The sequence below is a fragment of the Pelodiscus sinensis genome, chromosome 19, assembly GCF_052426305.1.
Source record: "Pelodiscus sinensis isolate ZL-2025 chromosome 19, ASM5242630v1, whole genome shotgun sequence".
Classification (NCBI taxonomy): Eukaryota; Metazoa; Chordata; order Testudines; family Trionychidae; genus Pelodiscus; species Pelodiscus sinensis.
In genome coordinates, this window is record NC_143070.1 from 17,414,504 (window position 1) to 17,436,138 (window position 21,635).

The 21,635-nt window shown below is 55.6% G+C and overlaps 1 protein-coding gene across 2 annotated transcripts; it reads left to right on the plus strand.

The window, feature by feature from the left end:
• The first annotated feature begins 3,361 nt into the window (after positions 1 to 3,361).
• LOC142823101 (zinc finger protein RFP-like) lies at positions 3,362 to 17,501 on the plus strand. 2 transcript variants are annotated; one of them, XM_089770640.1, is made up of 7 exons: positions 3,362 to 3,841; positions 4,923 to 5,018; positions 5,600 to 5,830; positions 6,250 to 6,272; positions 10,411 to 10,554; positions 12,097 to 12,107; positions 15,131 to 17,501. In XM_089770640.1, the coding sequence occupies exons 1-7, from the start codon at positions 3,425 to 3,427 to the stop codon at positions 15,718 to 15,720; spliced, it is 1,512 nt and encodes a 503-aa protein (XP_089626766.1). In that variant the 5' UTR covers positions 3,362 to 3,424; the 3' UTR covers positions 15,721 to 17,501. The 2 variants fall into 2 exon arrangements, with proteins under 2 accessions (XP_089626766.1, XP_089626765.1); XM_089770639.1 differs by lacking the exon at positions 12,097 to 12,107 and adding an exon at positions 13,597 to 13,644 and having other exon boundaries at positions 10,411 to 10,526; positions 15,131 to 17,500.
• The last annotated feature ends 4,134 nt before the right edge of the window (positions 17,502 to 21,635 follow it).

Consider the following 21,635-nt stretch of genomic DNA (forward strand, 5'->3'; position numbering starts at 1 on the left):
CCCAAAACGTTGGGGACCACTGCTAGACAGTAGTTGGTCCTGCCATGAGGGCCGGGGACTGGACTCGATGACCTCTCGAGGTCCCTTCCAGTCCTAGTATTCTATGATTCTATGATATGTGAGCTAGTTATTTTACTGCAGTTTTACTAACCAATCGCACCCCACCATTGATTTAGACCTAGGAAAATTAACCATGCAACAGACAGAAACAATTAGAGAAACGAGATCGTACAAACACTAGGGGAGAGGGGACCATAATGACAGAACAATAAAGAAATGAGGATTTCACAACCCTAACTATTGATAAGCGGTTTGTTGCCAGCCAAAGTGCAGTTTCACTAAGTTTTCTTTACTCATCTTGAGTTCTGTTTCTTTATCTACTGATACTGGGTGTCATTAGCACAGGGTCTCCTTGTGGTTCTAAAGTGTTATCATATAGATCACTCAGGGTATGTCTACACTACAGTGTTATTTCGAAATAGTTAATTCAAAATAGCTTGTTTTGAAATAACACATCTACACACAAAATGCATTTCAAAATAACATTTTGCTCTTTCGAAATAGCGCGTCCACACTGAGTGGACACTGAATTGCATTGAAGGCCAGCCGGAACCAGGTCCAGCAGGGAATCAGGTCAGGAGTTTATTTGTGTGGCTGCTGCCTGAGGCTATCTGAGGCTTGTGCTTAAAGCAACCCCCACCCCAGGCAGCCGGTTCTCAGCTTTCCCTGCTTGCTTGCCTACATGGATGAGGGACAGCAAAGCATTTTGTCTCTGTGTACTCTGGTTGCCCTCACTCAGGACACCACAGCACTTTGCAACATGGAGCTGGAGCTGCCTCTGGGAACTCTGGTGCTTCTTGTGAATGCATTGCTGCCAATCTGGTTGCACTTTCTGCAGGCTGCCATCCAGGAGGCCCATCGGGAGGCTGTCAGTATCCAGGAGGCCCTGAGGGAGAGCTTCCACCCTGAGGAGCACTAAGATCCTCCCTGGTCTGCCTCACTGGGGGCTTGTGCCTCATTCCTCCCCCACATTCTTCCACTTACCCTCCCAGCCCCCCTTCCTGATGTCAAATAAGATAGACGTATTTTCATGAACACAAACTCTTTATTTAACAAAACGGGGGGAGGGGGGATGAGACTGGAGAAAGGAGGTGGGAGGGGGTGAGAGAAACCTGGGAGGTGGAAGGGGAAAGCAAGAGGAAGAAGGGGGAGGGGAAGTTGAGGGTCTTGCCAGACCAACTTTATTTTCATGCGAACTTGCTCCTGGGTTTGCATGTGGCCTTTGGTGGCCAGGATGGCAGCTAGCCTGATATAGATGGCTGCGTTCCTCTATTTAGTGCGGAGATCATGGACGTTGGGGGCATCCCCCGCAAACCTGAGTAAGGTCCACCCTGATCTCCACCCTGGACCAGGAAGGTGCCCCCCTTCTCCAGGCCCTGGCAGGTTCCTGGGAGCTGGCAGACTGCTCCTGGGGAGCAGTGGAGGGCTGGCTGCCAGTGGCTTGCTGGCTCATGTTTTGGGGCCACTGAGTCAGGGGCAGTGACTGCTGGCTCTGGGCTGGCAGGCTTGGAGCTGGCACAGGCACTGTGGCCAGAGTCTACCCCTTTAAGAGCTCGGGGGAAGGAGAGGAGTGTTCTTGTTTGAGACTGGAGTGGCCACCAGGGCACCCTGGGAAGGTTGAACATAAGAACATAACCGCTGTTGATAACCAGTCGGCTTATCCGGATAAGCAAAGTGCTAAAGTGCCTAGCCTTTAGTACAAGGGCTGGAGATGGATGGCAGCCGATAAATCACTTGATCATTGTCTTCTGTTCTCCTTCTCTGGGGCACCTGGCAGTGGCCACTGTCGGCAGACAGGATACTGGGCTAGATGGACCTTTGGTCTGACTCAGTATGGCCATTCTTATGTTCTTATGTTCTTATGCTCCATGGCTGTGCCGTGGAACAAATCCAGTCCTTGATGCCACCTTAAATGATACACCAGCACTCTGAAGTGGATAAGTGATGCATTATAAGAAGTAGCAGAACATTGGATTTCATTCATTCATTTTCTGTGTTCAACAGACCAGCTATGGCTGTGTCTGCACTGCCGGAGGTCTATCCAGAAATAACCGAATTGAAAGACCAATGGAGCCCCAAACCTATCTGTTTTCTTCCTTGTTGCTTAATAAGTGAGATAACGAAGGTGGCTTTTTAATACAATGTTGTTTTATGTGGTAAATGCGCACGGTGGGGGGGTAGGCGGGACTGTCTGTCTTTAGCCGGCAATTCCGGGCAGAGAGGCTGGGAAAGGAAACAGGCTGATCCGCTGGCAGGGAACAGGCCCCAGCGCTAGTGAGAGGAGGCTCCAGCAGGCAGAGACTGCGCTGGGCCAGCCTGCGGGGAGGGGGCTCTGGCCTCCTGCTTCCCTGCCCCCTCTCAGCTCCCTCCTTCCCCGTGGGCTGAGGAGGACGTAAGCCCAGAGCCCAGGCTGCCCCAGGGGAGGGGAAGCCAAGTGCAGGGATGTGTGGATGAGGCCTCGTCTCTGGGCCTGAGGCAACAGGGCTTCCCCTCCCCTCTGAGCGTGTGTGGAGGCGAGCGACAGGGCCCGGCCGCAGGGTTTGCGCTGGGGCTTGAGCCCGAGCTGTGAGCCTCGGCCGGACTTCATCCTTCCCCGCTCACTGCTCCCCCTCTGGCGAGCAGCGCACAGGAGGAGCCGGCCTCCCGGGGCAGGGGAGACCGAGGCACCTGCCTGGGAGAGGGGACGGGCTCACGCCAAGGGGCTTTCTGTGGTGCCGGGAGGCGGAGGGAGGCCAGGCACAGGCCAGCGGGAGAAGGGGCAGCGTCTGCTGGGACAGAACAGGAGACACCAAGAAAGAGACACCACGTTTCTGCCTGGTCCCATCAGGGGCCTTTCTGTGTGAGAAGCACCCGGGAAAACCTGCTACGCTGGTGAGCTCCTCTGCCCCGCCCCTGGGATGCCACCCACTTGGGTGCCACTTGCAGATGGGCCAAACTGGACATGGCCTGTGAGCTGCAAATTCATTACTCCCCAGTGCTTCCTGGGTTGATAAGTAATGCTCCCCCATCGAGGTAGCTCATCTCCATTAGGGGAGCCTGCCTCAGACTCATTCTGAGGCTTCCCTGCAGTGTAGATGGTCGTATTTTGGAATGTATCTTCCAGAACAGCTTATCCTGAAATACAGGGCAGTGTAGATGCACCCTGAGCACCCAGGCCTAAGTTTGGGGCCTGGCAGATGTTTCAGAGGAGTCACTGTCAGTCTGGACTCATCACACTTCATGCAAAGGCTCCATAGAGTCTGAAAAAGGAAAGAGCAGGAAAACACGCCCAGAAAGGCAGAACTGATTGATACAAACTGCAACCCGCCCATTTCCCAGCGGACGAAACTGAAACTAAATTCTCTGGTCTCCCCTGCGAGTAGCCATGGCTGCTGCGAATCCAGCAAAGACACTCCAGGATGAAATGACCTGTCCTCTCTGCCTGGAGTATTTCAATGATCCGGTGTTTCTCGACTGTGATCACAGCTACTGCCGAGCCTGCATCACCCAGTGCTGGGGGGGGCTCACTGCAGACGTCTCCTGCCCCCAGTGCAGACGGACCTTTCCCCAGGGGAACCTCAGGCCGAACAGGCAGCTGAGGAGTATTGTGGATGCAGCCAGAGCACTCAGGTTGCTGGCAGGGAAGGAACCAGCCCCAGAGAGACTGTGTGAGAAACACCAGGAGCCTCTCAAGCTCTTCTGCAGAGAGGATGAAATCCCCATCTGTGTGGTGTGCGACAGATCCAAGGGGCACCGAGCTCACACCGTGATTCCTGCCGAGGAAGCTGCGGAAGAATTCCAGGTAGGGAAATGCCGACTGCGATCCCTGCCCTCCTGGGACGGAGGGGAGCACTGGGGAGCAGCACCCGCCCTGGGAATCTAGCCGATAGGATCAGGGGTGGGACTGCAGGCAGCAGGGACGGCCTGGTGATAGGGCACCGCAGTGGGGTCATTGCCACCCGAGTGCCCCACATGGCATGGGGTAGTCCTGCCTCAGTTTCCCAAAAAAGACCCATAGTGGCATTTTGTGTGGCCAGTAACAGCCCTGCTCTCCCAGCCGGGACTCTCAGGACTTTGAGTCTGGAGTTTGCTCTTATCATCCTGAAGAAGATCCAGGGTCTCCTCTGTCTGCTCCAGGGGCCTCCTCCCTCTGCCTTTCCCTGGGCCTGTTTGACATCTCTCACGCTGGGTTAGATCCCAGGATCCCTCACCCTGCCCTTCATTGTCCATTCCTGGGGAGAAGAATTGACTGTGTCTCAGGCAGGGCTGACAACCAATATTCTTTCTAATATTTTCCATCCATGTGTGGAAAAAATTTTGTTCTCTGCACCAATGCATGTGTGTCTGAGCAGCACTTGTAGAAACACCTGCTGCCAGCTGTGGGTGACTGGGTGCTCTGCTAATCAGCTGGGCTGCACTGGAATCTCTCCTGGGTGCTGCCCAAGCGCCCGGCTTACAGGGACCCTGCTGAGAGCTCCTCCCTTGAAAGGGCAGCCAGCCTGTGCCCAGCCTCCTCCCCACCCACCTCCCCTGAGCCACAGGGACCTATGATTATGTGACCCCAGCTCCCTACGGTAACAAGGTCCGACAATTTCAAACACTCTGAAAACACTCCCAGTGTCTGTTACTGTGACTCTGTGTCTCTGAACCCATAAACGTGCCGGGCTCTGCAGCCGTGAGGACAGTGTGTGGTTGTGCTGGGCCAGCTCCCCTCCCTCTAGTCCTGAAACTAACAAAAACAGAAACAAAACTAAAAACCTAAACATCTTTGCTGGCAGGACATTACAGAAATGAGTTGAACCAAAAACGATCTATTTTATAAATGATTAGCAAACTCACATTTGATTTTTGTTTAGTCACATGAAATGTTTCTGCGTCTCCAGGAAAGGCTCCAGGCCCATCTGAAGACTCTGAGAGTCAAGAGACAAAAGCTGCTGGGACTGAAAGTGAGCAGGGAGAAGACCAGCCAGGAATACCTGGTAGGTTCCCGGCATTATGACCCTGCCTTTCTAGTGAGCCAGAGGGAGCTGATCCCGAATCAGACCTAAGGAGCAGCCAGGACAATCTAGTGACCAGATTATTGTTTCCCTTGGTCAGCCGGGGAATGAGCACCCAGAAATCACAATTCATTGTTTTAGCAGGATCCCTCCTTAGAGTTGGGCCCTAAACCAGCCACTTCCACCCTCTGTGAATTTGTGGACTTCTTTAGAAGTGTCAAAGGGAGGTTCCCCTTTGAAAATTGATTGTCTGTGTGAACAGCTGAATTCTATCCAGTGCTTGTTAGTCCAAGTCTTTTACTGACATAGTCCATGGCCCCAAAGGCACAAAGACCACAAGTCGGAAACCACTGTCACACCCACTGTAAACTGAAGCTTCTAGGAATAGCCAACTTAGCCTGTAACAGGATACACTTAAAAAACAAAAAATAGGCTGGTAGCACTTTAAAGAGTAACACAACGGCTCTGTCTACACTGGCATGATTTTCCGGAAATGCTTTCAACGGAAAAGTTTTCCATTAAAAGCATTTTCGGAAAAGAGCGTCTGGTTCTTCTTCTTCCAGAAACAGACACAAGCTGAGCGACAGAAGATTGTGGCCGAGTTTCAGCAGCTGCGGCAGTTTGTGGAGGAACAAGAGCGACTCCTGCTGGCCCAGCTGCAGAAGCTGGACGAGATGATAGTGGAGGCAGGGACTGACACTGTCACCAAACTCTCGGAGCAGATTTCCCGTCTCAGCGAGCGGATCCAGGAGCTGGAGGGGACGTGTCAGAAGCCAGCGAGTGAATTCCTGCAGGTGAGACTGAGGGGAAACAGCCCAGCTCCCACCACAGAGACAGGACAGCCCCTAACACAGGGGTTCTAAAACTTGTGATACCGCAACCCCCCTCTCAGCTGTTTGCGATCCCCCGGAGGGTCAAGATCCACAGTTTGAGAAACGCTGCCCTAACAGGTGGGCACAGGAGTCAGAGGTCACAGGGCAGCTCCGTGTGCACCTTCCTGGCATGGGAATTGTTGTTCTGTGCAGACCCACAGGCACAGAGAGACTAGAGATGGCAAAGCCCCATTCGCTCAGGGGATCCATGGCCCTGGGGCCAGGCAAAGTCTAGTTTCCCCTCACTCGCCAAATCCCTCCCTTGGAATTCACAGTGTGTGTCAGGTGGGACTGAAACTAACTCTCTCTCTCTCTCTCTGTCTCTCTCTCTCTCTCTCCAGGACGTCAGAAGCACCTTGACCAGGTAGGTGGCTCTCACCCCCTCACACCTCACAGTGCGGGGGGGAAACACTTGGCAGTGAAGTTGTCGCTGCCTCTCCCCAGGGCTCCACAGCAGAACGTGCGGGAAGGTCACATTTGGGATTCAAATCTCTGACCCATTTAACCCTGAGGCCCTTGCCCCTTTAGAGACGACTCTGCAACTCCCCAGGGAAAGGCGCAGACTGGACTGTGGTACATTCTACCCATGTCACCTCCCTGGGGACTGGCTGCCCCAGGACTGAGGGGTGGGACATGGGCCTGTCCCTGCTGGGCGCTGGGCACCATTCAGCCCAGGGTAGCAGGGATCCAGGGTCTGTCCCGCCCGAGGGCTGTTTGGAGACCTTTGTGTGTTGTGCTTAAAAGAAGTACTTGGGATCTTTTTCAGGGGGATAAGGCACCACACCACATTTACTGAACTTACATAGATCAATCAACACTTTATCATATGCATATGATATATTACACTCACGCACTCACACACACACACAGACACAACCACACTCCATCTTGTTGTTACCAATAGTTGCTCCCCCTAACGGCACTAGCCAGGTGAGTTAGATGGGGGAGGGGTGGAGCCAGGCTTCTGCCTATCCGGATCAATGCTCCTATGTTGACAAGACGAAAATCCGGGGTCCCCCTGCAAGATGCCTCCTATTTATCCCGCTCATGGATCCAGTTAGTCATCACCTCACCTTTATAATACTTCTAAGAAAGTTCTTCCAAGGGCAGGCACTTGCTTCTGGACTCCCAAGGAGTCTGTATGTCCAGTCTTCTTAATGAGCTCACTGCACAGGTATTGGCTTGGGTCTGGATCCCAGACTTTCTCCACCTTTGCAACTGCTGCTGGAGGTGCTCCCCTTTCATTCTCCGTTCACTCCTCATTCATTTCAACAGGGCAATCAAGGAAAGGGGAGAGTTCAAAAGACATTTTTTCTTTACCTTATACAAAGTTTCTTAATACCAGGGATTCTATAAGAAGGCCTACAAGATCTATATATATATATATATATATATATATATATAAAGGAAAGTTTCTCTTAATACAAAGTTATATGAGAAATGTTACAGAGATTCTATAAGAACACTTAAAGATATGTCTAAAAGGATAAGATCTTAATACAAAGTTATATGAGAATGATAATATTACAGGGATTTATCCACATGGGTGGGATGAGCTGGGGAGGGGGGAGCTGGTCTGTCAATCTAGTTCAGTGGTCATCAATCTTTTGAAGCACGAGATTACTTTTTTAATTTAAGTGCAATCCAAGATCTACCTCAAACCCAAATAAATTTGCCCCATCTCCTTTATACCCCTTCTCCAAGACCCCACCCATTCTCCCTCCCTCCCCCATCCTCCCTCCCTTTCACCAGGCTGGGGCAGAGGGTTGGGGGGCAGGCTCTGGTCTTGGATTAAGGGATTTGGAGTGTGAGAGGGGCTCTGAGCTGATCTTGGGGCAGACGGTTGGGATGTAGGCGGGGGGTCTAGGTGCAAGCTCTGGGAAGGTGTTTGGATGCAGGGGTGCTTGGGGCGGGAGTCTGGGATGCAAGAGGGGTTCATGACTGGGGTAGGGTTTCAGGATGTGGGCTCCAACTGGGCACTACTCACCTCAGGAGGCTGCTGGGGGGTGGTGCAGTGAGGCTAGGGCAGGCTCCATGTCCTGGCCCTGCACCACTCCCCACAGCAGCCAGCAAACTCCATCCCAAGTACTGTTGTGCCCCCTCTCTGCTCTGTGGAGATAGGATACAGGATGAGAGAGCAGGTATCTTGACATCAGCACTCCCTCTTCTCCCTGCCCTGCCCTGCCCTGCCCTGCCCAGAAAGCAGGAGGCTTCTAGAGGTGGGGAAGGCAGCTCCAAGGCAAAGATAAGGAGACGCAAGGCAGGGGGGGGAGGGGCAGCTAAAATGCCAGCGCTTGACAGCCTCTTGGCCAGACCAGTCAGGATCACCTGTCAGAGGCTCCAAGATCCACTGCTTGGTGACCACTGGTCTAGTTCTTCGTGGGCAGATTCCTACAGCCCTTCCCCTGGGAACCTCCGGTCCCTCAGCGCCTGGAGGCCCAGGAGGGAGTTGGCTGTGGAGACTCAAATACCCACTAACCAGAACTTAAGAACTGAGTCACTCAAGGCAGGATCACAGCGGGTCCCAACCTGTGGGCCACAGACCCCTGTAGGGTTGTCAGGTGTCGGGTATTGGCCCAGACAGTCCAGTTGCAGCCTCTGTCCGGTAAAATGTCTGGTATTTTCTATTTCTCTCGGTTGGAAGGCTGCTTGGGACATTTCCCACCATGTCAGGTGGGGATGTGGAGAGCAGGGAGCCTGGGGATTTAAAGGTGCAGTGACTTTTTTTGTGCGCTTTTTTTTCTTAACCAAATTTTTTCCTCCCATGTGAAAGTGTCTGGCAACCCTAGACTCTTGATGGTCCGTGAAGGTACTGCAGGGGATCTGTGGAAAGTCCAAAAGTAAGGATTGAGCCCATGGCGGTGGACATTGAAATGCTGAGGGAGATTAGAGAGGCTACCAAAATAGAGAACTCTGTAATAATGGGGGAATTTAATTATCCCCATATTGACTGGATACATGTCACCTCAGGAAGAGAAGCAGAGAAAATTTCTCAATGGCTTAAATGACTGCTTCTTGGAGCACCTGGTACAGGAACCCACACGGGGAGAGGCAATTCTCGATTTAGTCCTTAGTAGAGCGCAGGATCAGGCCCAGGAGATAACCATTACAGGACCGCTTGGGAATAGTGACCATAATATAATAACATTTAACATTCCTGTGGTGGGAAGAACACCTCAGCAGTCCAGAACTCTGGCATTTAATTGCAAAAAGGGGAATTACACAAAATTGAGGAGGTTAGTTAAACAGAAATTAAAAGGCACAGTGACTAAAGGCAAATCCCTGCAAGCTGCATGGAAACTTTTTAAAGACACCATAATAGAGGCCCAACTTAAAGGTATACCCCAAATTAAAAAACATAGCAAGAGACCTAAAAAAGAGTCACCGTGGCTTAACCACCATGTAAAAGAAGCAGTGAGGGACAAAAAGGCATCTTTTAAGAAGTGGAAGTCCAATCCTAGTGCGATAAATTGAAAGGAACATAAACACTGTCAAATCAAGTGTAAAAATGTAATAAGAAAAGGAAAAAAAGATTTTGAGGAACAGCTAGCCAAAAATTCAAAAAGAAATAACAAAATGTTTTTAAAGTACATTAGAAGCAGGAAGCTTGCTAAAAAACCTGTGGGTCCCCTAGACGATCGAGATATAAAAGAAGCAATCAAGGATGATAAAGCCATTGCGGAGAAGCTAAATGATTTCTTTGCATCAGTCTTCACAGCTGAGGACGCTAAGGAGATTCCCAAATCTGCACCGTCCTTTATGGGTGATGAATCTGAGGAACGGTTCCATATTGAAGTGTCATTAGAGGAGGTTTTGGAACAAATAGAAAAACTTAATGTCAACAAATCTCCGGGACCGGATGGCATTCATCCAAGGGTTCTAAAAGAACTCAAATGGGAAATTGCTGAACTATTATCTGTGGTTTGTAACCTATCTCTTAAATCGGCTTCCGTACCTAATGACTGGAAGGTAGCCAATGTGACACCAATATTTAAAAAGGGCTTTAGACAAATTCTTTTATTAAAACTAATAAAAGAAAGTTCTTCTTCACACAGCATGTAGCCAAACTGTGGAACTCCTTGCCAGAGAAGGCTCTGAAGGCTAGGACTATAATAGAGTTTAAAGAGAAGCTAGATAATTTCATGGAGGTTAGGCCCATAAAAGGCTATTAGCCAGGGGATAGAAATGGTGTCCCTGGCCTCTGTTTGTCAGAGGCTGGAGAAGGATGGCAGGAGACTAATCACTTGATTATTGTCTTCGGTCCACTCTCTCTCTGGGGCACCTGGTGCTGGCCACTGTCGGCAGACAAGCTACTGGGCTAGATGGTCCTTTGGTCTGATCCAGTACGGCCGTTCTTATGTTCTTTTTCTTTTCCTTTTCTTTGTTTCTCCCCCAGGGAGGGGAGGGGGTCCGTGAAATTTTCATGGATTGAAAAGAGGTCCATATGCTTGAAAAGGCTGGGAACCACTGCATTGCCACCATGGGATGTTGCTTCTCCCCAGGTGTGAGAAGGGACAGGCCCAGCAGCCAGAGGAGATGGCTCCTGAACTGGAGAAGCGAGTCCGTGGTTTCTCCCGGAAAGTTATTGCGCTGTCGGAGACGCTGAGGGAGTTCAAAGGTACCTTGGGGGGATGGAGGAGGGGAAAGTGGGACCCTGGAAGGAGAATGGCGCAGGTCAATTGGTTCATAATTAGATGATGCTCCCATATAATTGCAGGGTGCATGACACTGCCTTGGGTTCCAAGACACTCAGGCTGATTAATTCAAACCCTTGTTTGTTCAGAAGCAGCCTTTGCAATTTCAGTGAGTGTGAGAGTGAGAAACGCCAGAGAGAGAGAAACACGCCCAGTTCCCTTCTCCTGGGGCATAGGCGAGTCATGGTGCATTTCTCCTGTGATAGCAGGATGACCCCTGACAGTATCTGACCTGTTAGAACCATCCAGATTATACCCGGATGAGTTCTGTTCCAATCTCCTTTGTGTTGGGGACAGTCAGTACCTTGTGTGACTTGTACACGGCTCACACAGGAACTTTCAATTGCTGGAGGGTTTTTGCTGCCCAAGCTATTTTCAAGTTACTCTCTTTTCTGATGTGCTCGAATCACTTCTCCACAGGGGGGTTCTGGACGTTGCTCCCTGGCCTAGGCAGGTCACTCTGGGTGTCTGTGCAAACACCTTATGTGAGCAACACATCTGAGTCCTGCAGAGCAACTCAGGAACACGGCACTTTAAGAGCAAGGTCACTGTAGAAAACTTTTCCCTTATGGCAAGCACACGGCTCACCAGGCCCAAGCGGAGCCAATCAGCATCAATGCTGGGGGGCAATAATTCTAGGTGGGGGCCACTACAAGATTTTGGAAAGTGGCCAAGGCCCACACTTTGCTATGGTGGGGGTACAGGGTTTAGGGTGGGTGTTGCATACAGAAGGCCACACAGGGTAAGGGACTGGGCTGCAGGAGATGGTGTGGGGTCTGAGAGGGAGTTTGGGGTGGTGACCTGGGTTGCAGATTGGGGTGTAGGGTCAGGGAGGGGGTCTGGATGCAGGTGAGGATTCTGGCCTGGGGGAGAAGTGTAGGAGGGGGGTACAGGTTCGGGGAGGGAGCTGTGACCTGGGAGAAGGAGAAAAGGGGGGTGCAGACTGCAGAGGGTGTGGGTGGTGACCTGGGGCAGGGGAATGGGAGGAGGTGTGGATGTAGGAGAGGATTCTGGCCTGGGGGAGGGGTGCAGGAAGGGCTACAGGGTCTGGGAGGGATTTATCACCTGGGACAGAGGGTACAGAGTGGGGGTGCAGGAGAGGCTGGGGTGCCAAAGGCAGCTCTGCAGCACCCCCAAGGCAGGCTGAGCTCCCTGCCTGCTGCAGCCCCAGATCACATTAAACTGCAGACTGCTCCCTCCATGTGGCTCTAAGGCTTGTGCTACCCCCACCCCCAGGCCAATCTCTCAGTTCCTATTGGCCGGTTGTTTCCAGCCAATCGGAGCTGAGGGTTGGGCTGGGGGTGGGGAGATCACATGAAGCCCCCCCCCCCCCCCACTGCAGAGCCCAGAGCCACAGGGACTGAGCTTTAAACCACGGCAGCTGCGTGTGCCTGAGAGTCCCGGGATTGGGGTCCCTGGGCCGGATTTGGGGGCTTGGTGGGCCAGATCTGGCCCCTGGGCCGTATATTGTCCAGCATAAATACCCAGGTTCAGTCTCCAATCGTGTAGAGAGCAACAACCCTGGTCCCAGTTCTCAGCACTTCCCCTACTAGCCAAGCCGAGGGAGAGAAGGAGACTCATGGATGGTCACAACCTTCTGGCCCAAATTCAGCAAAATCCCTTCGTTTTGGCCCCTGCGTCTCTCCCAGCCAGAGGGCTGCAGGGAGGGTGTCCCAGGGCCGGGACAGAGTGGCCCGGCGAGATACCGGGAATTTCCCCGTTGGCCGAAGGGCCGAATGGCGGCTGCTGAAGGAGGAGGGGGAAACCCGGCAAGCGGCTCCTGGAAGCAGCTGCCGGAGTTGTGGCTCTGCACGGCCCTTTCTCCCCCATCCCCTCCCCACTCCAGAGGTATGGCGAAGGAGGGGCGGCGGGACAGTTACCTCTGCCCCCTAGTGCCGTGCTAAGGGGTGGGCCCCGGGCTGGGGTGAGTCCAGGAGCTGCCCTCTGGCTACATGCTGCTGCGGCTGAGCCAGTTCTCTTCAAACTGCAGCTGAAGCAGCCAGCTGGGTGGGAGGAGCAGTAGTTTTCAATCAAGGCTGCCCCCCCCCCCACCCTGATCTCCCCCAGCCAGCCCCGCTGTCCCCGACCCTTCCCGTCCCCTCCAGCTCTGCTTTCTTCCAGGTGCCCATCCCCCAATCTCCCCCGGCCAACCCCGCTGCCCCTGAGCCCCCTCCACCAGCTCTGCTTCCCGCCGGCTGCCCCCCCTCGATCTTTCCCAGCCAGCCCCGCTGCACCCGAAGCCCCCCTCCCACCAACTCTGCTTCCCCCCCCTCCTCCCAGCCAGCCCTGCTCCCCTCCTGGATGGTCCCTTCCCTCCACCCCCATCAAGTGTGTCCAGTATTATTTTTAGACTACCTGGTAACCCTAATCAAGGGACCAAAGTGCCAAAAGCTGCTTTGATGCCAAAGTCTCTGCGGGTATGTCTACACTACCCCGCTAGTTCGAACTAGCGGGGTAATGTATGCATACCGCACTTGCTAATGAAGCCCGGGATTTGAATTTCCCGGGCTTCATTAGCATAAGCGGGGAGCCGCCATTTTTAAATCCCCGCTGCTTCGAACCCCGTGTAGCGCGGCTACACGGGGCTCGAACTAGGTAGTTCGGACTAGGGTCCTATTCCGAACTACCGTTACTCCTCGTGAAACGAGGTGTACCGGTAGTTCGGAATAGGCACCCTAGTCCGAACTACCTAGTTCGAGCCCCGTGTAGCCGCGCTACACGGGGTTCGAAGCAGCGGGGATTTAAAAATGGCGGCTCCCCGCTTATGCTAATGAAGCCCGGGAAATTCAAATCCCGGGCTTCATTAGCAAGTGCGGTATGCATACATTACCCTCCTAGTTCGAACTAGGAGGGTAGTGTAGACATACCCTGCAGGACCTGGGCCTAGGCACCGACAAAAGGCGGGAAGTGAACAAGGCCTGAGTGTGTCTGTGACGTGACAACCCGGATCTGGGCTCCCCGTGCAAACCTGAATCTCCCCCTCTCCTCCCCCAGACACTCTGCCGGATGCACTGGAGGGACCCCTCAGCCTGTATAGACCAGGTGAGCTGCCTCAGGCCTCGTGCCCCCCTCAGAGCCAGGCCTGCTGCCAGGCGCAGTGCGGTGCCAAAGGACAGGCACCGGGCAGGCTGTTTAGCACTTCTGGCCAGGCCCCAGCCATGGGAACAGAGCCACAAACTGCCCCTCCCCCAGCTTTCACCGGCACAGGGGCCTCCTCCTGCCCCCAGACGCCTCCTCCTGAGCCAGCCCAGAGCCCCAGCCCAGAGTCCAACCCCCCAGCCCAGAGCCCTTTATCTCCAGGGCTCCCCCAGAGCCCTCAGCCCCTCCAGCACCTGAACTCCCTGCCTCAGCTTGTACCCCCCCCCCCCCCCCGGTATCCAAAACCCTCAGCCCCCCCCAGCCTGGACCCCCCAGCTTGGAGACCTCCTACATCCAAATCTCCTCTCGGCCTTGGGCTCCCCTTGTTCTCTGGCGCGGGAGAGGTGGGGGGGTCCAAGTGGGGAGTTTCCCTTCTCCCAGTGACTATGGGGCTGTGCCCAGCATGGACTCTGGGGCACTCGGGGACGTTGCTCTTTCTCCTGCCCACGGCAGAGGACCCAAGAGTCCATGGGAGGGTCCCTGCTCTGCCAGGGGAAGGGATGGATCAGACCCCAGAGCACCAGGGCCCGGGGCACAGACAGGGGCAGCCCTGGGCCCATGGCAGGCAGCTGGGGAGCTGCTGAGAGCAGAGCTCTGGTCCTGTTCCCCTTTTCCTCTCCCCCCGCGTGAGCTCAGCTTCTCTCTCCCTCCGCCCAGCCCCCACTGGGACCCCCCTCGGCTCCCTGGGGCCTCTCTTCCTTCTGTCACCCCTGAGTCAGCCTCCTGCCATGGCTGGGACAGAGACACCCCCGTTCCCTCCGCACGGCGCCTGGGCACCCCCAGTGCAGGACTCGCCTTGTTCAGCCTCTTCCCGCCCAGCCCAGCTGGGGCCGGTCCCTGCCCCTCCCTGCTGGCTCTGCGGGGTCTGGGCGCTGGGCCGGAGGCTGAGCAGCCTGGTGGGGGGCAGGTCGGAGCTCGGCCCAGAGCCCCAGTGCGGCGGGAAAGGAGCCGAGCCCAGACGTGCCGTGCGGGGGAGACGTGTCACAGGAGGAATCACAAACCCTGCCCAGAGGCAGCTGGGACCCAGGGACATTTCAATGGGGAGGGGCCCAGCCGAGGGCAAGGCCTGGATTCAGCCAGCCCTGACCAGGCAGTTTCCATCTGGGGTCCCCGGCCCAGAGACGCTTGTCCCCAGCCCAGGGAGAGGGGGGCAGATTCCCAGTGTCAGGGCCCCTCTGACCCCTTCTCTCTGCCACGGCCCCTCCCTGCCGGGGAGTGAGCTGCCCCTTGGGCTGGGCCGAGACCTCAGGGCTGCTCCCCACTCAGAGCCGGGTGCCCCTGGAGGCAGGAGAGTCCCTGAGTCACTGCCCAGCTGGGGCAGATTCTGTCCCTGACGCCATCGACCCCCCCAGGGCTGAGCTCTGCCCCTCACGCTCTGATTCTCCCCCAGCCAACGTGACTCTGGATCCAGACACGGCGCATCCCCAGCTCGTCCTGTCGGAGGATGGGAAACGTGTGAGACTGGGAAACACACGGCAGCCACGGCCCGACACCCCGGAGAGATTTGACAGTGTGTCCTGTGTACTCGGCCGTGAGGGCTTCACCTCGGGGAGACATTACTGGGAGGTGGAGGTGGGGGATGGGCAATACTGGGCTGTGGGGGTGGCCAGAGAGTCTGTGAAGAGGAAGGGAGAGATCATTCCACCCCCCAAGGAAGGGATCTGGTCTCTGGGGGTGGCCAGACAGTCTGTGAGCAGAGAGGGAGGGATCAGCCTGAGCCCCAGAGAGGGGATCTGGGCTGTGGGGTGGTGGTGGGGTCAGTTCCGGGCTCTCACTGACCCTGCAACCCCCCTGCCCCTGAGCCCCCCCAGCAGGATCCGGGTTTGTCTGGACTGTGACTGGGGGCTGGTGACATTTATCGATGCTGCTGCCAAAGCCCCGATCTTCACTTTCCCGCCGGGCTCCCTCCCTGGGCAGAGCATCCGACCCTGGATCTGGGTGGGGTGGGGCACAAACACCGAGCTCCGACTGTCTCCCTGACAGCAGCCCCTCTGGCCTCACACACCCCAGTCTGTGTGACCCTGGAGGACTCCTCTGTACCCAGCCCCTGGCTCCTCACCTCTATGACCCCTGGAAGCTCCTTCCCCTCCCTCCCTGCAGCTCCACTTAAGGGAGGTGGAAGGACAGAGGAGCAGACAGGCCCTGAAGGGCAGAGCTGGAGGCTGGATAGAGACAGAACTAGCAACCTTGCTGGGGACAGGCAGAGTTCAGCTCAGGTCACACAAATCATCCACTCCCATGGCTCTGCCCCTCACTAGTCCCCTCTCCCCTCCCCCACCTTGGGGCTCTGGGGGCCAGCTGGGCTCAGGAAAGCAGCCGGCCCCAGCTCCTGAAGCTGCTGCCTGCTGGGAACGTTGCTCTCCCCTGCAGAGCTGGAGACAAGGAGCGAGCTCCAGGCGGGGGCTGGGCTATTGCAACGCTGAACGGCGCTGCCTGGAATTGTAGCCGCCCAGAAAATCCCTGGCACGACGCTGTGAGCCCCCAGCCTGAGTGACGGGGGATGGGAGTGTCTGGGACAAGCCAGCAGGCCCGGCAGGGGGCTGCCTGAGCTAGTCTATGGGGGGCGCTCACCAGGGAACATCAGAGCAGCCAGACTGGCTCAGACCAGAGGCCCATCCAGCCCCGTGTCCTGTCGGCCCCCAGTGGCCAATGCCAGGTGCCCCAGAGGCAGTGAACAGAACAGGGACCATCCAGTGACCCCTCCCCTGTCGCCCATTCCCAGTCCCCCACACACAGAGGCCAGGGACCCCTCCCTGCCCAGCCCCTGTGTAACTTTTGTGTCGGGAACTGAGAGTGAATCATTCGCTTTAATAAAATGTTTCCATCTGCTCCTGTCTGGTTGCTCTCTGGTGTGTTCCCCCCTCTAGGAAATGGATTGTTGCCACAAAGGGGGATTTCTTGCGCAAGAAATCGCTATGGCTAAACTGGCCATCAGAGCTTTCTTGCGCAAGAGGGCGTCCACATCTCTTGTGCAAAAGCACATGCCAGTGTAGACGCGCTCTTGTGGAAGACTTTTTGGGCAAGAACTCTTCCGCAAAACAGTTCTTGCGCAAGAAGCTGCCAGTGTAGACATAGCCTGAGGGATACAGGAGTCGGAGTAAGAAGTCCTACAGCTTGGCAATATTTTGAAACCATTTTGAAATAACTACATGCTGTGTAGAGGTGGACTAACTTATTTCAAAATAAAGTTGCAGTGTAGACACAGGGGCTGTGTCTACACTGAGCCACTTATTCCGGAAAATCAGCCGCTTTTCTGGAATAAGCTGCGAGCTGTCTACACTGGCCCTTGAATTTCCGGAAAAGCAACGACTCTCTACTGTACAAAATCAGCCGATATTCCGGAAAAACTATTCTTCTCCCGCTCGGGCATAAGTCCTTATTCCGGAACACTGTTCTGGAAAAGGGCCAGTGTAGACAGCCCAGTAGTCTTTTCCGGAAAAAAGCCCCGATCGCAAAAATGGTGATCGGGGCTCTTTTCCGGAAAAGTGCGTCTACATTGGCCACGGACGCTTTTCCAGGCAGTGCACGGCTCTCCCATTGACCTGGGGGAAGGGCACGGGTGAATCACTCCGCTAGGGGCTGTGGGCGGGAGGGAGAGGCAGAGGACAGGTGGGGTGGAGTAAAGCAGTCCCTTGCCTCGTCCTTCTGACTGCTCCATCCCAGCACAGGGCCATGGGAACGGGGACCCCAGTGAGCCAAAGGATTCGGGGCAGCGGGGTGTCCTCCAGCCCTGAGCTGAGTCCAGCCTCTCAGGTCCAGCTCAACCACTCCCATGGCTCACCCAGGTACCACACCCAGGTCAATGGAACCCCCCCCCCCCAAGTTCTTACATTCCTCTGTCCGCAGGCCCCGAAACCTGCCTCTCTGCAGCTGCTCCCCTGGCAAAGGCTGCAGGTCTGGTTTCTGCCTCTGGGCCGTGGCTGCGGAGGGGGGGGCCGCAGCCAGGGCCGGCTCTAGGTTTTTTGCCACCCCAAGCAAAACATTTTTGGCCACCCCCCTCCCCCGCCCTTGGCCCGCTGCTGCAGGAGAGGCCCTGAGGAGGAAACCCCCCTTGCACCTGGCGGCTCTTTGACTCCCATCGCCCCTCTGGCCAAACCCCGCCTAGTCCTGTCCCCCCTCCACACACCCCGACCCCCCCACTGAACCCAGTTTCCACCTTCTCTCCCCTCCCAGCCAAACCCGATCTCCCACCTCCCCCAACTGACTCTGTCTCCTTCCCCGCCGAAGCCCCGTGTCCCCTCCCCGCAGCAGGTGCGGGAACGTGGGAGCGCCCCGTCGCGCGTATCATTCTTCCCAGGGGCCGGGTGAGGCAGCAAGAGCGCCTGCCCCCCTGCAGGCCCCAGCTCCACCCTGCCCCTTGCCCTGGGGCCACAGGCAGGCCTGCGGGGCGGTGAGGTTGGCCAGGATCCGCCCCTGAACATGGGCCGCTCCAAGCAGGTGCTCGATTTGCTGGTGCCTAGAGCCAGTGCGACCACAGAAAGTGAAGCCCTCCGTTTTTGCGACCATTGCGGTTTCTGTCATGCATACGTGAAATTCGTTGCTACTGCTCAGGACTTGCTACCTGGGTCAGGGGTTGCAAAATCCGAGGGATGGGGTGTAAGTCTGGGTAAGTCTACACTACAGCGCTAATTCGAACTAACTTAGTTCGAATTAACTAATTCGAACTAACGCGTATAGAACTAAAAACTAGTTCGAATTAGCGTTTTGCTAATTCGAACTAGCAAGTCCACATTGAGTGGACTCTGAACAGGGCTTAAGGATGGCCGGAAGCAGTGCCGGCAGGGCATCAGAGGAGGATTTAGAGCGTGGAGCTGCTGTCTCAGGCTAGCCGCGGGCTTCGCTTAAAGGGTCCCGACCCCCACCCCGGACAGACAGTTCTAAGGGGTGCCCCGCTTGCAAAGCAGTCCTGGCTTGGAGTGCCCGGAGTACCCACACTGGGCACATCACACCACTCGGCCATCAGCCCGGCTGCACTTGCCGCAGGCTGCCATCTGGGGAGAGGGGGCAATCGGGGGGCTGCAGGAGAGCTTCCACCCCCAGAAGCCCGCAGAGCCAGCCCAGTCCTCCCCATCGGGGGCTCGTGCCCCATTCCTCCCTCACCTCCTTCCACTTACCCTTCCCTAGCCCCCCTTCTTATTGATGTACAAAATAAAGATAACGTTTCTTCCAACATTGAACATTTATTGAACAAAATTGGGGGAGACTGGGAAAAGGAGGTGGGAGAGGGGAAGAGAAAGGCTGGGAGAGGGGAGGGCAACTAACATGATCCGGGGTTGGGAACAGGTCCCAGATGAAGAGAGGCTACAGAGACTGGGACTGTTCAGCTTAGAAAAGAGGAGATGGAGCGGGGACAGGATAGAGGTCTCTAAAAGCAGGGGTTGGGTGGAGAGGGTGCATTCAGAAAAGTTCTTCATGAGTTCCCCTAAAGAAGGACTAGAGGACACCAAAGGAAAGGAATGGGTAGCAGGCTTCAAACTAGTAAGAGACAGTTGTTCTTCACAAAGCAAATAGTTAACCTGTGAAACTCCTTGCTGCAGGAGGCTGTGAAGGCTACAACTAGAACAGAGTTTAAAGGGAAGTGAGATCAAGTCATGGAGGTTGGGTCCATGGAGTGGTATTAGCCAGGGGGTAGGAGTGGTGTCCCTGCCCAAAGTTTGTGGAAGGCTGGAGATGGATGGCAGGAGACAAATGGCTTGGTCACTGTCTTCGGTCCATCCCCTCCAGGGTCCCTAGGGTTGGCCGCTGTCGGCAGACAGACTACTGGGCTAGATGGACCTATGGTCTGACCCAGGACGGCCATTGTAAGCTCAGGGCTCAGGGTCGGGGGTCTCAGTGGACCACCTTGATTTTCATGCACACCTGCTCCTGGGTGGCCAGGCTGGCAGCTCTCCTGCCCAAGCCGGCCTCTTTCCTGTGCCTAGTGCGGAGATCGTGGACGAGGTCCACGATGTCCGCACTAGCCCAGGAAGGTGCCCGCCTGTTGCAGTCCAGGGCAAGCTCCCGGGAGCCGCCAGCCTGGTCCCGGGAAGAGGGGGTGGGCTGGGGGACATCGGGTGGGTGGCTCTGTGCCGTGCCAGGTGCAGGGTCTACTGGCTGGGTGCTGGCAGGCTTGCACCTGGCACGGGCACCGTAGCCAACCCGTGCCCCTTTAAGGGGTCCGGGGCCGGGAGGGGGGCAGACGAGTTTCCCTGGTGTTGGCCAGAGTGGCCACCAGGGAAACCTGGGGAGGGCTAGCCTCCCACTAGTTCGAATTAAGGGTCTACACACCCCGTAATTCGAACTAGTAAGTTCGAACTAGGCTTAATCCTCGTAAGCGCTCCGCTAGTTCGATTCAAATTCGAACTAGCGGAGCGCTAGTGTAGCGACTATGAATGTTAGTTCGAACTAACGTCCGTTAGTTCGAACTAACATTGTATTGTAGACATACCCTTAGTGTTTCTGTCCTAACACCGGCAGTGGGTAAAAACATCAAGGGGAATTGCCTCTTCTTGTTCCTTCCCTCTCCCATTTTTTTCCTTCTCCCCCCGCCCCTATTTATTTTGGTCTTGGACATCCAACTCCAGTCACCTGAAGCAGCGGACTGTGCCCACCAAAGCTCACAATCCCATCTACATGTGTTGTGAGTCTATAAAATGCTACCAGATCATTTGTTGTTTTTTAAGTGTATCCTGTACAGCACTGGTCTCCAACCTTTTTACACCCAAGATCACTTTTTAAATCTCAGAACAGGCGAAGATCTACCGCCCCGCACCTTCTTTGAAGCCCCTCCCCTTCCTTGAAGCCCCACCCCTTCCTTGAAGCCCCGACCTCTCTATTCTCCTCCTGCCCATCACTTGCTATCCCCAGCCCTTACTTACACACTGATAAACAGTTTATTTTTAAATTATGCAATACATACAATTAAAATCACGTTTATAGTTATGAAATAAATGGTCTGTTTTTTATTCATGCTATTTAAATCTAAAATGAAGCATTTATAATTATACATTTTGTGGGGACAGAGTATTGCGGCTGGGGGCAGGGGAGAGGGAACAGGGTGCTGGGAGGGCAGAGGACAGGGTTCTGCAGCAGGGGACAGAGTGCCAGTGGGGACAGAGTTTGGGGAGTGGGGATGGGAATGGGGACAGAGTTCTGTAGCTGGGGACAGGGCAGTGGGGACAGAGTTCGGAGAGTGGGGACCCCAGCATTCTGTAGTTGAGGACAGGGGAGTGGGGACAGGGGCATGGGATGCCAGTGGAGGCAGAGAGTCCTCTGCATCTCCCTCCTCCCAGTATTCTCCCCCCCCCCGCCGGGAAACCAGCGCTTGCCTACCCCGGGGCCGACCCCCGCAGGGAAGCCCTGCACGCGCGCCTGCCCCGGGGCCAACCCCCCCGTGCAGGAAAGTCTTGCGCGCACCTGCCCCGGGCCAACCTCCCCCCCGGTGCAGGAAAGCCCCACGCGTGCACAACTGCCCCGGAACCAACCCCCCCGTGCAGGAAAGCCTTGCGCGTGCCTGCCTAGGGGGCTGACCCCCCCACCCACGCAGGGAAGCCCGGCGCGCGCACCTGCCCCGGGGCCAACCCCCGTGCAGGAAAGTCTCGTGCGTGCGCCTGCCCAGGGGGCCGACCCCCCCTGCGCAGGGAAGCCCCGCACGCGCTTGTCCCAGCGCCACCCCGCCCCGCGGCGGGAAGCCCCGGGGCCAACCGCCCCCTCCCCGCCAGAAGCCGACACTACCTCCGTCTTCTCTGGAGGTAAGTAGTAGGGCTTCTGGGGGGGTGGGAGGGAAATGGGGGCGGGGCTGACAGGACGCCTCGCGAGCGACTGGTCGAGGCCTTGAGATCGACCAGTAGCTCGCGAGCGACCAGTTGGTGACCACGGCTGTACAGACTAACTGAGCTGTCCCCTGAAGCTGCTCT

What these genes read in the sequence shown, in the direction of transcription:
- LOC142823101 (XM_089770639.1), top strand. Translation starts at nt 3,425, where the DNA reads ATGGCTGCTGCGAATCCAGCAAAGACACTCCAGGATGAAATGACCTGT. An exon ending in AGACCAGCCAGGAATACCTG is followed by an intron (nt 5,019 to 5,599) that starts GTAGGTTCCCGG and finishes TTCTTCTTCCAG; the next exon opens with AAACAGACACAAGCTGAGCG. An exon ending in CCTCAGCCTGTATAGACCAG is followed by an intron (nt 13,645 to 15,130) that starts GTGAGCTGCCTC and finishes ATTCTCCCCCAG; the next exon opens with CCAACGTGACTCTGGATCCA.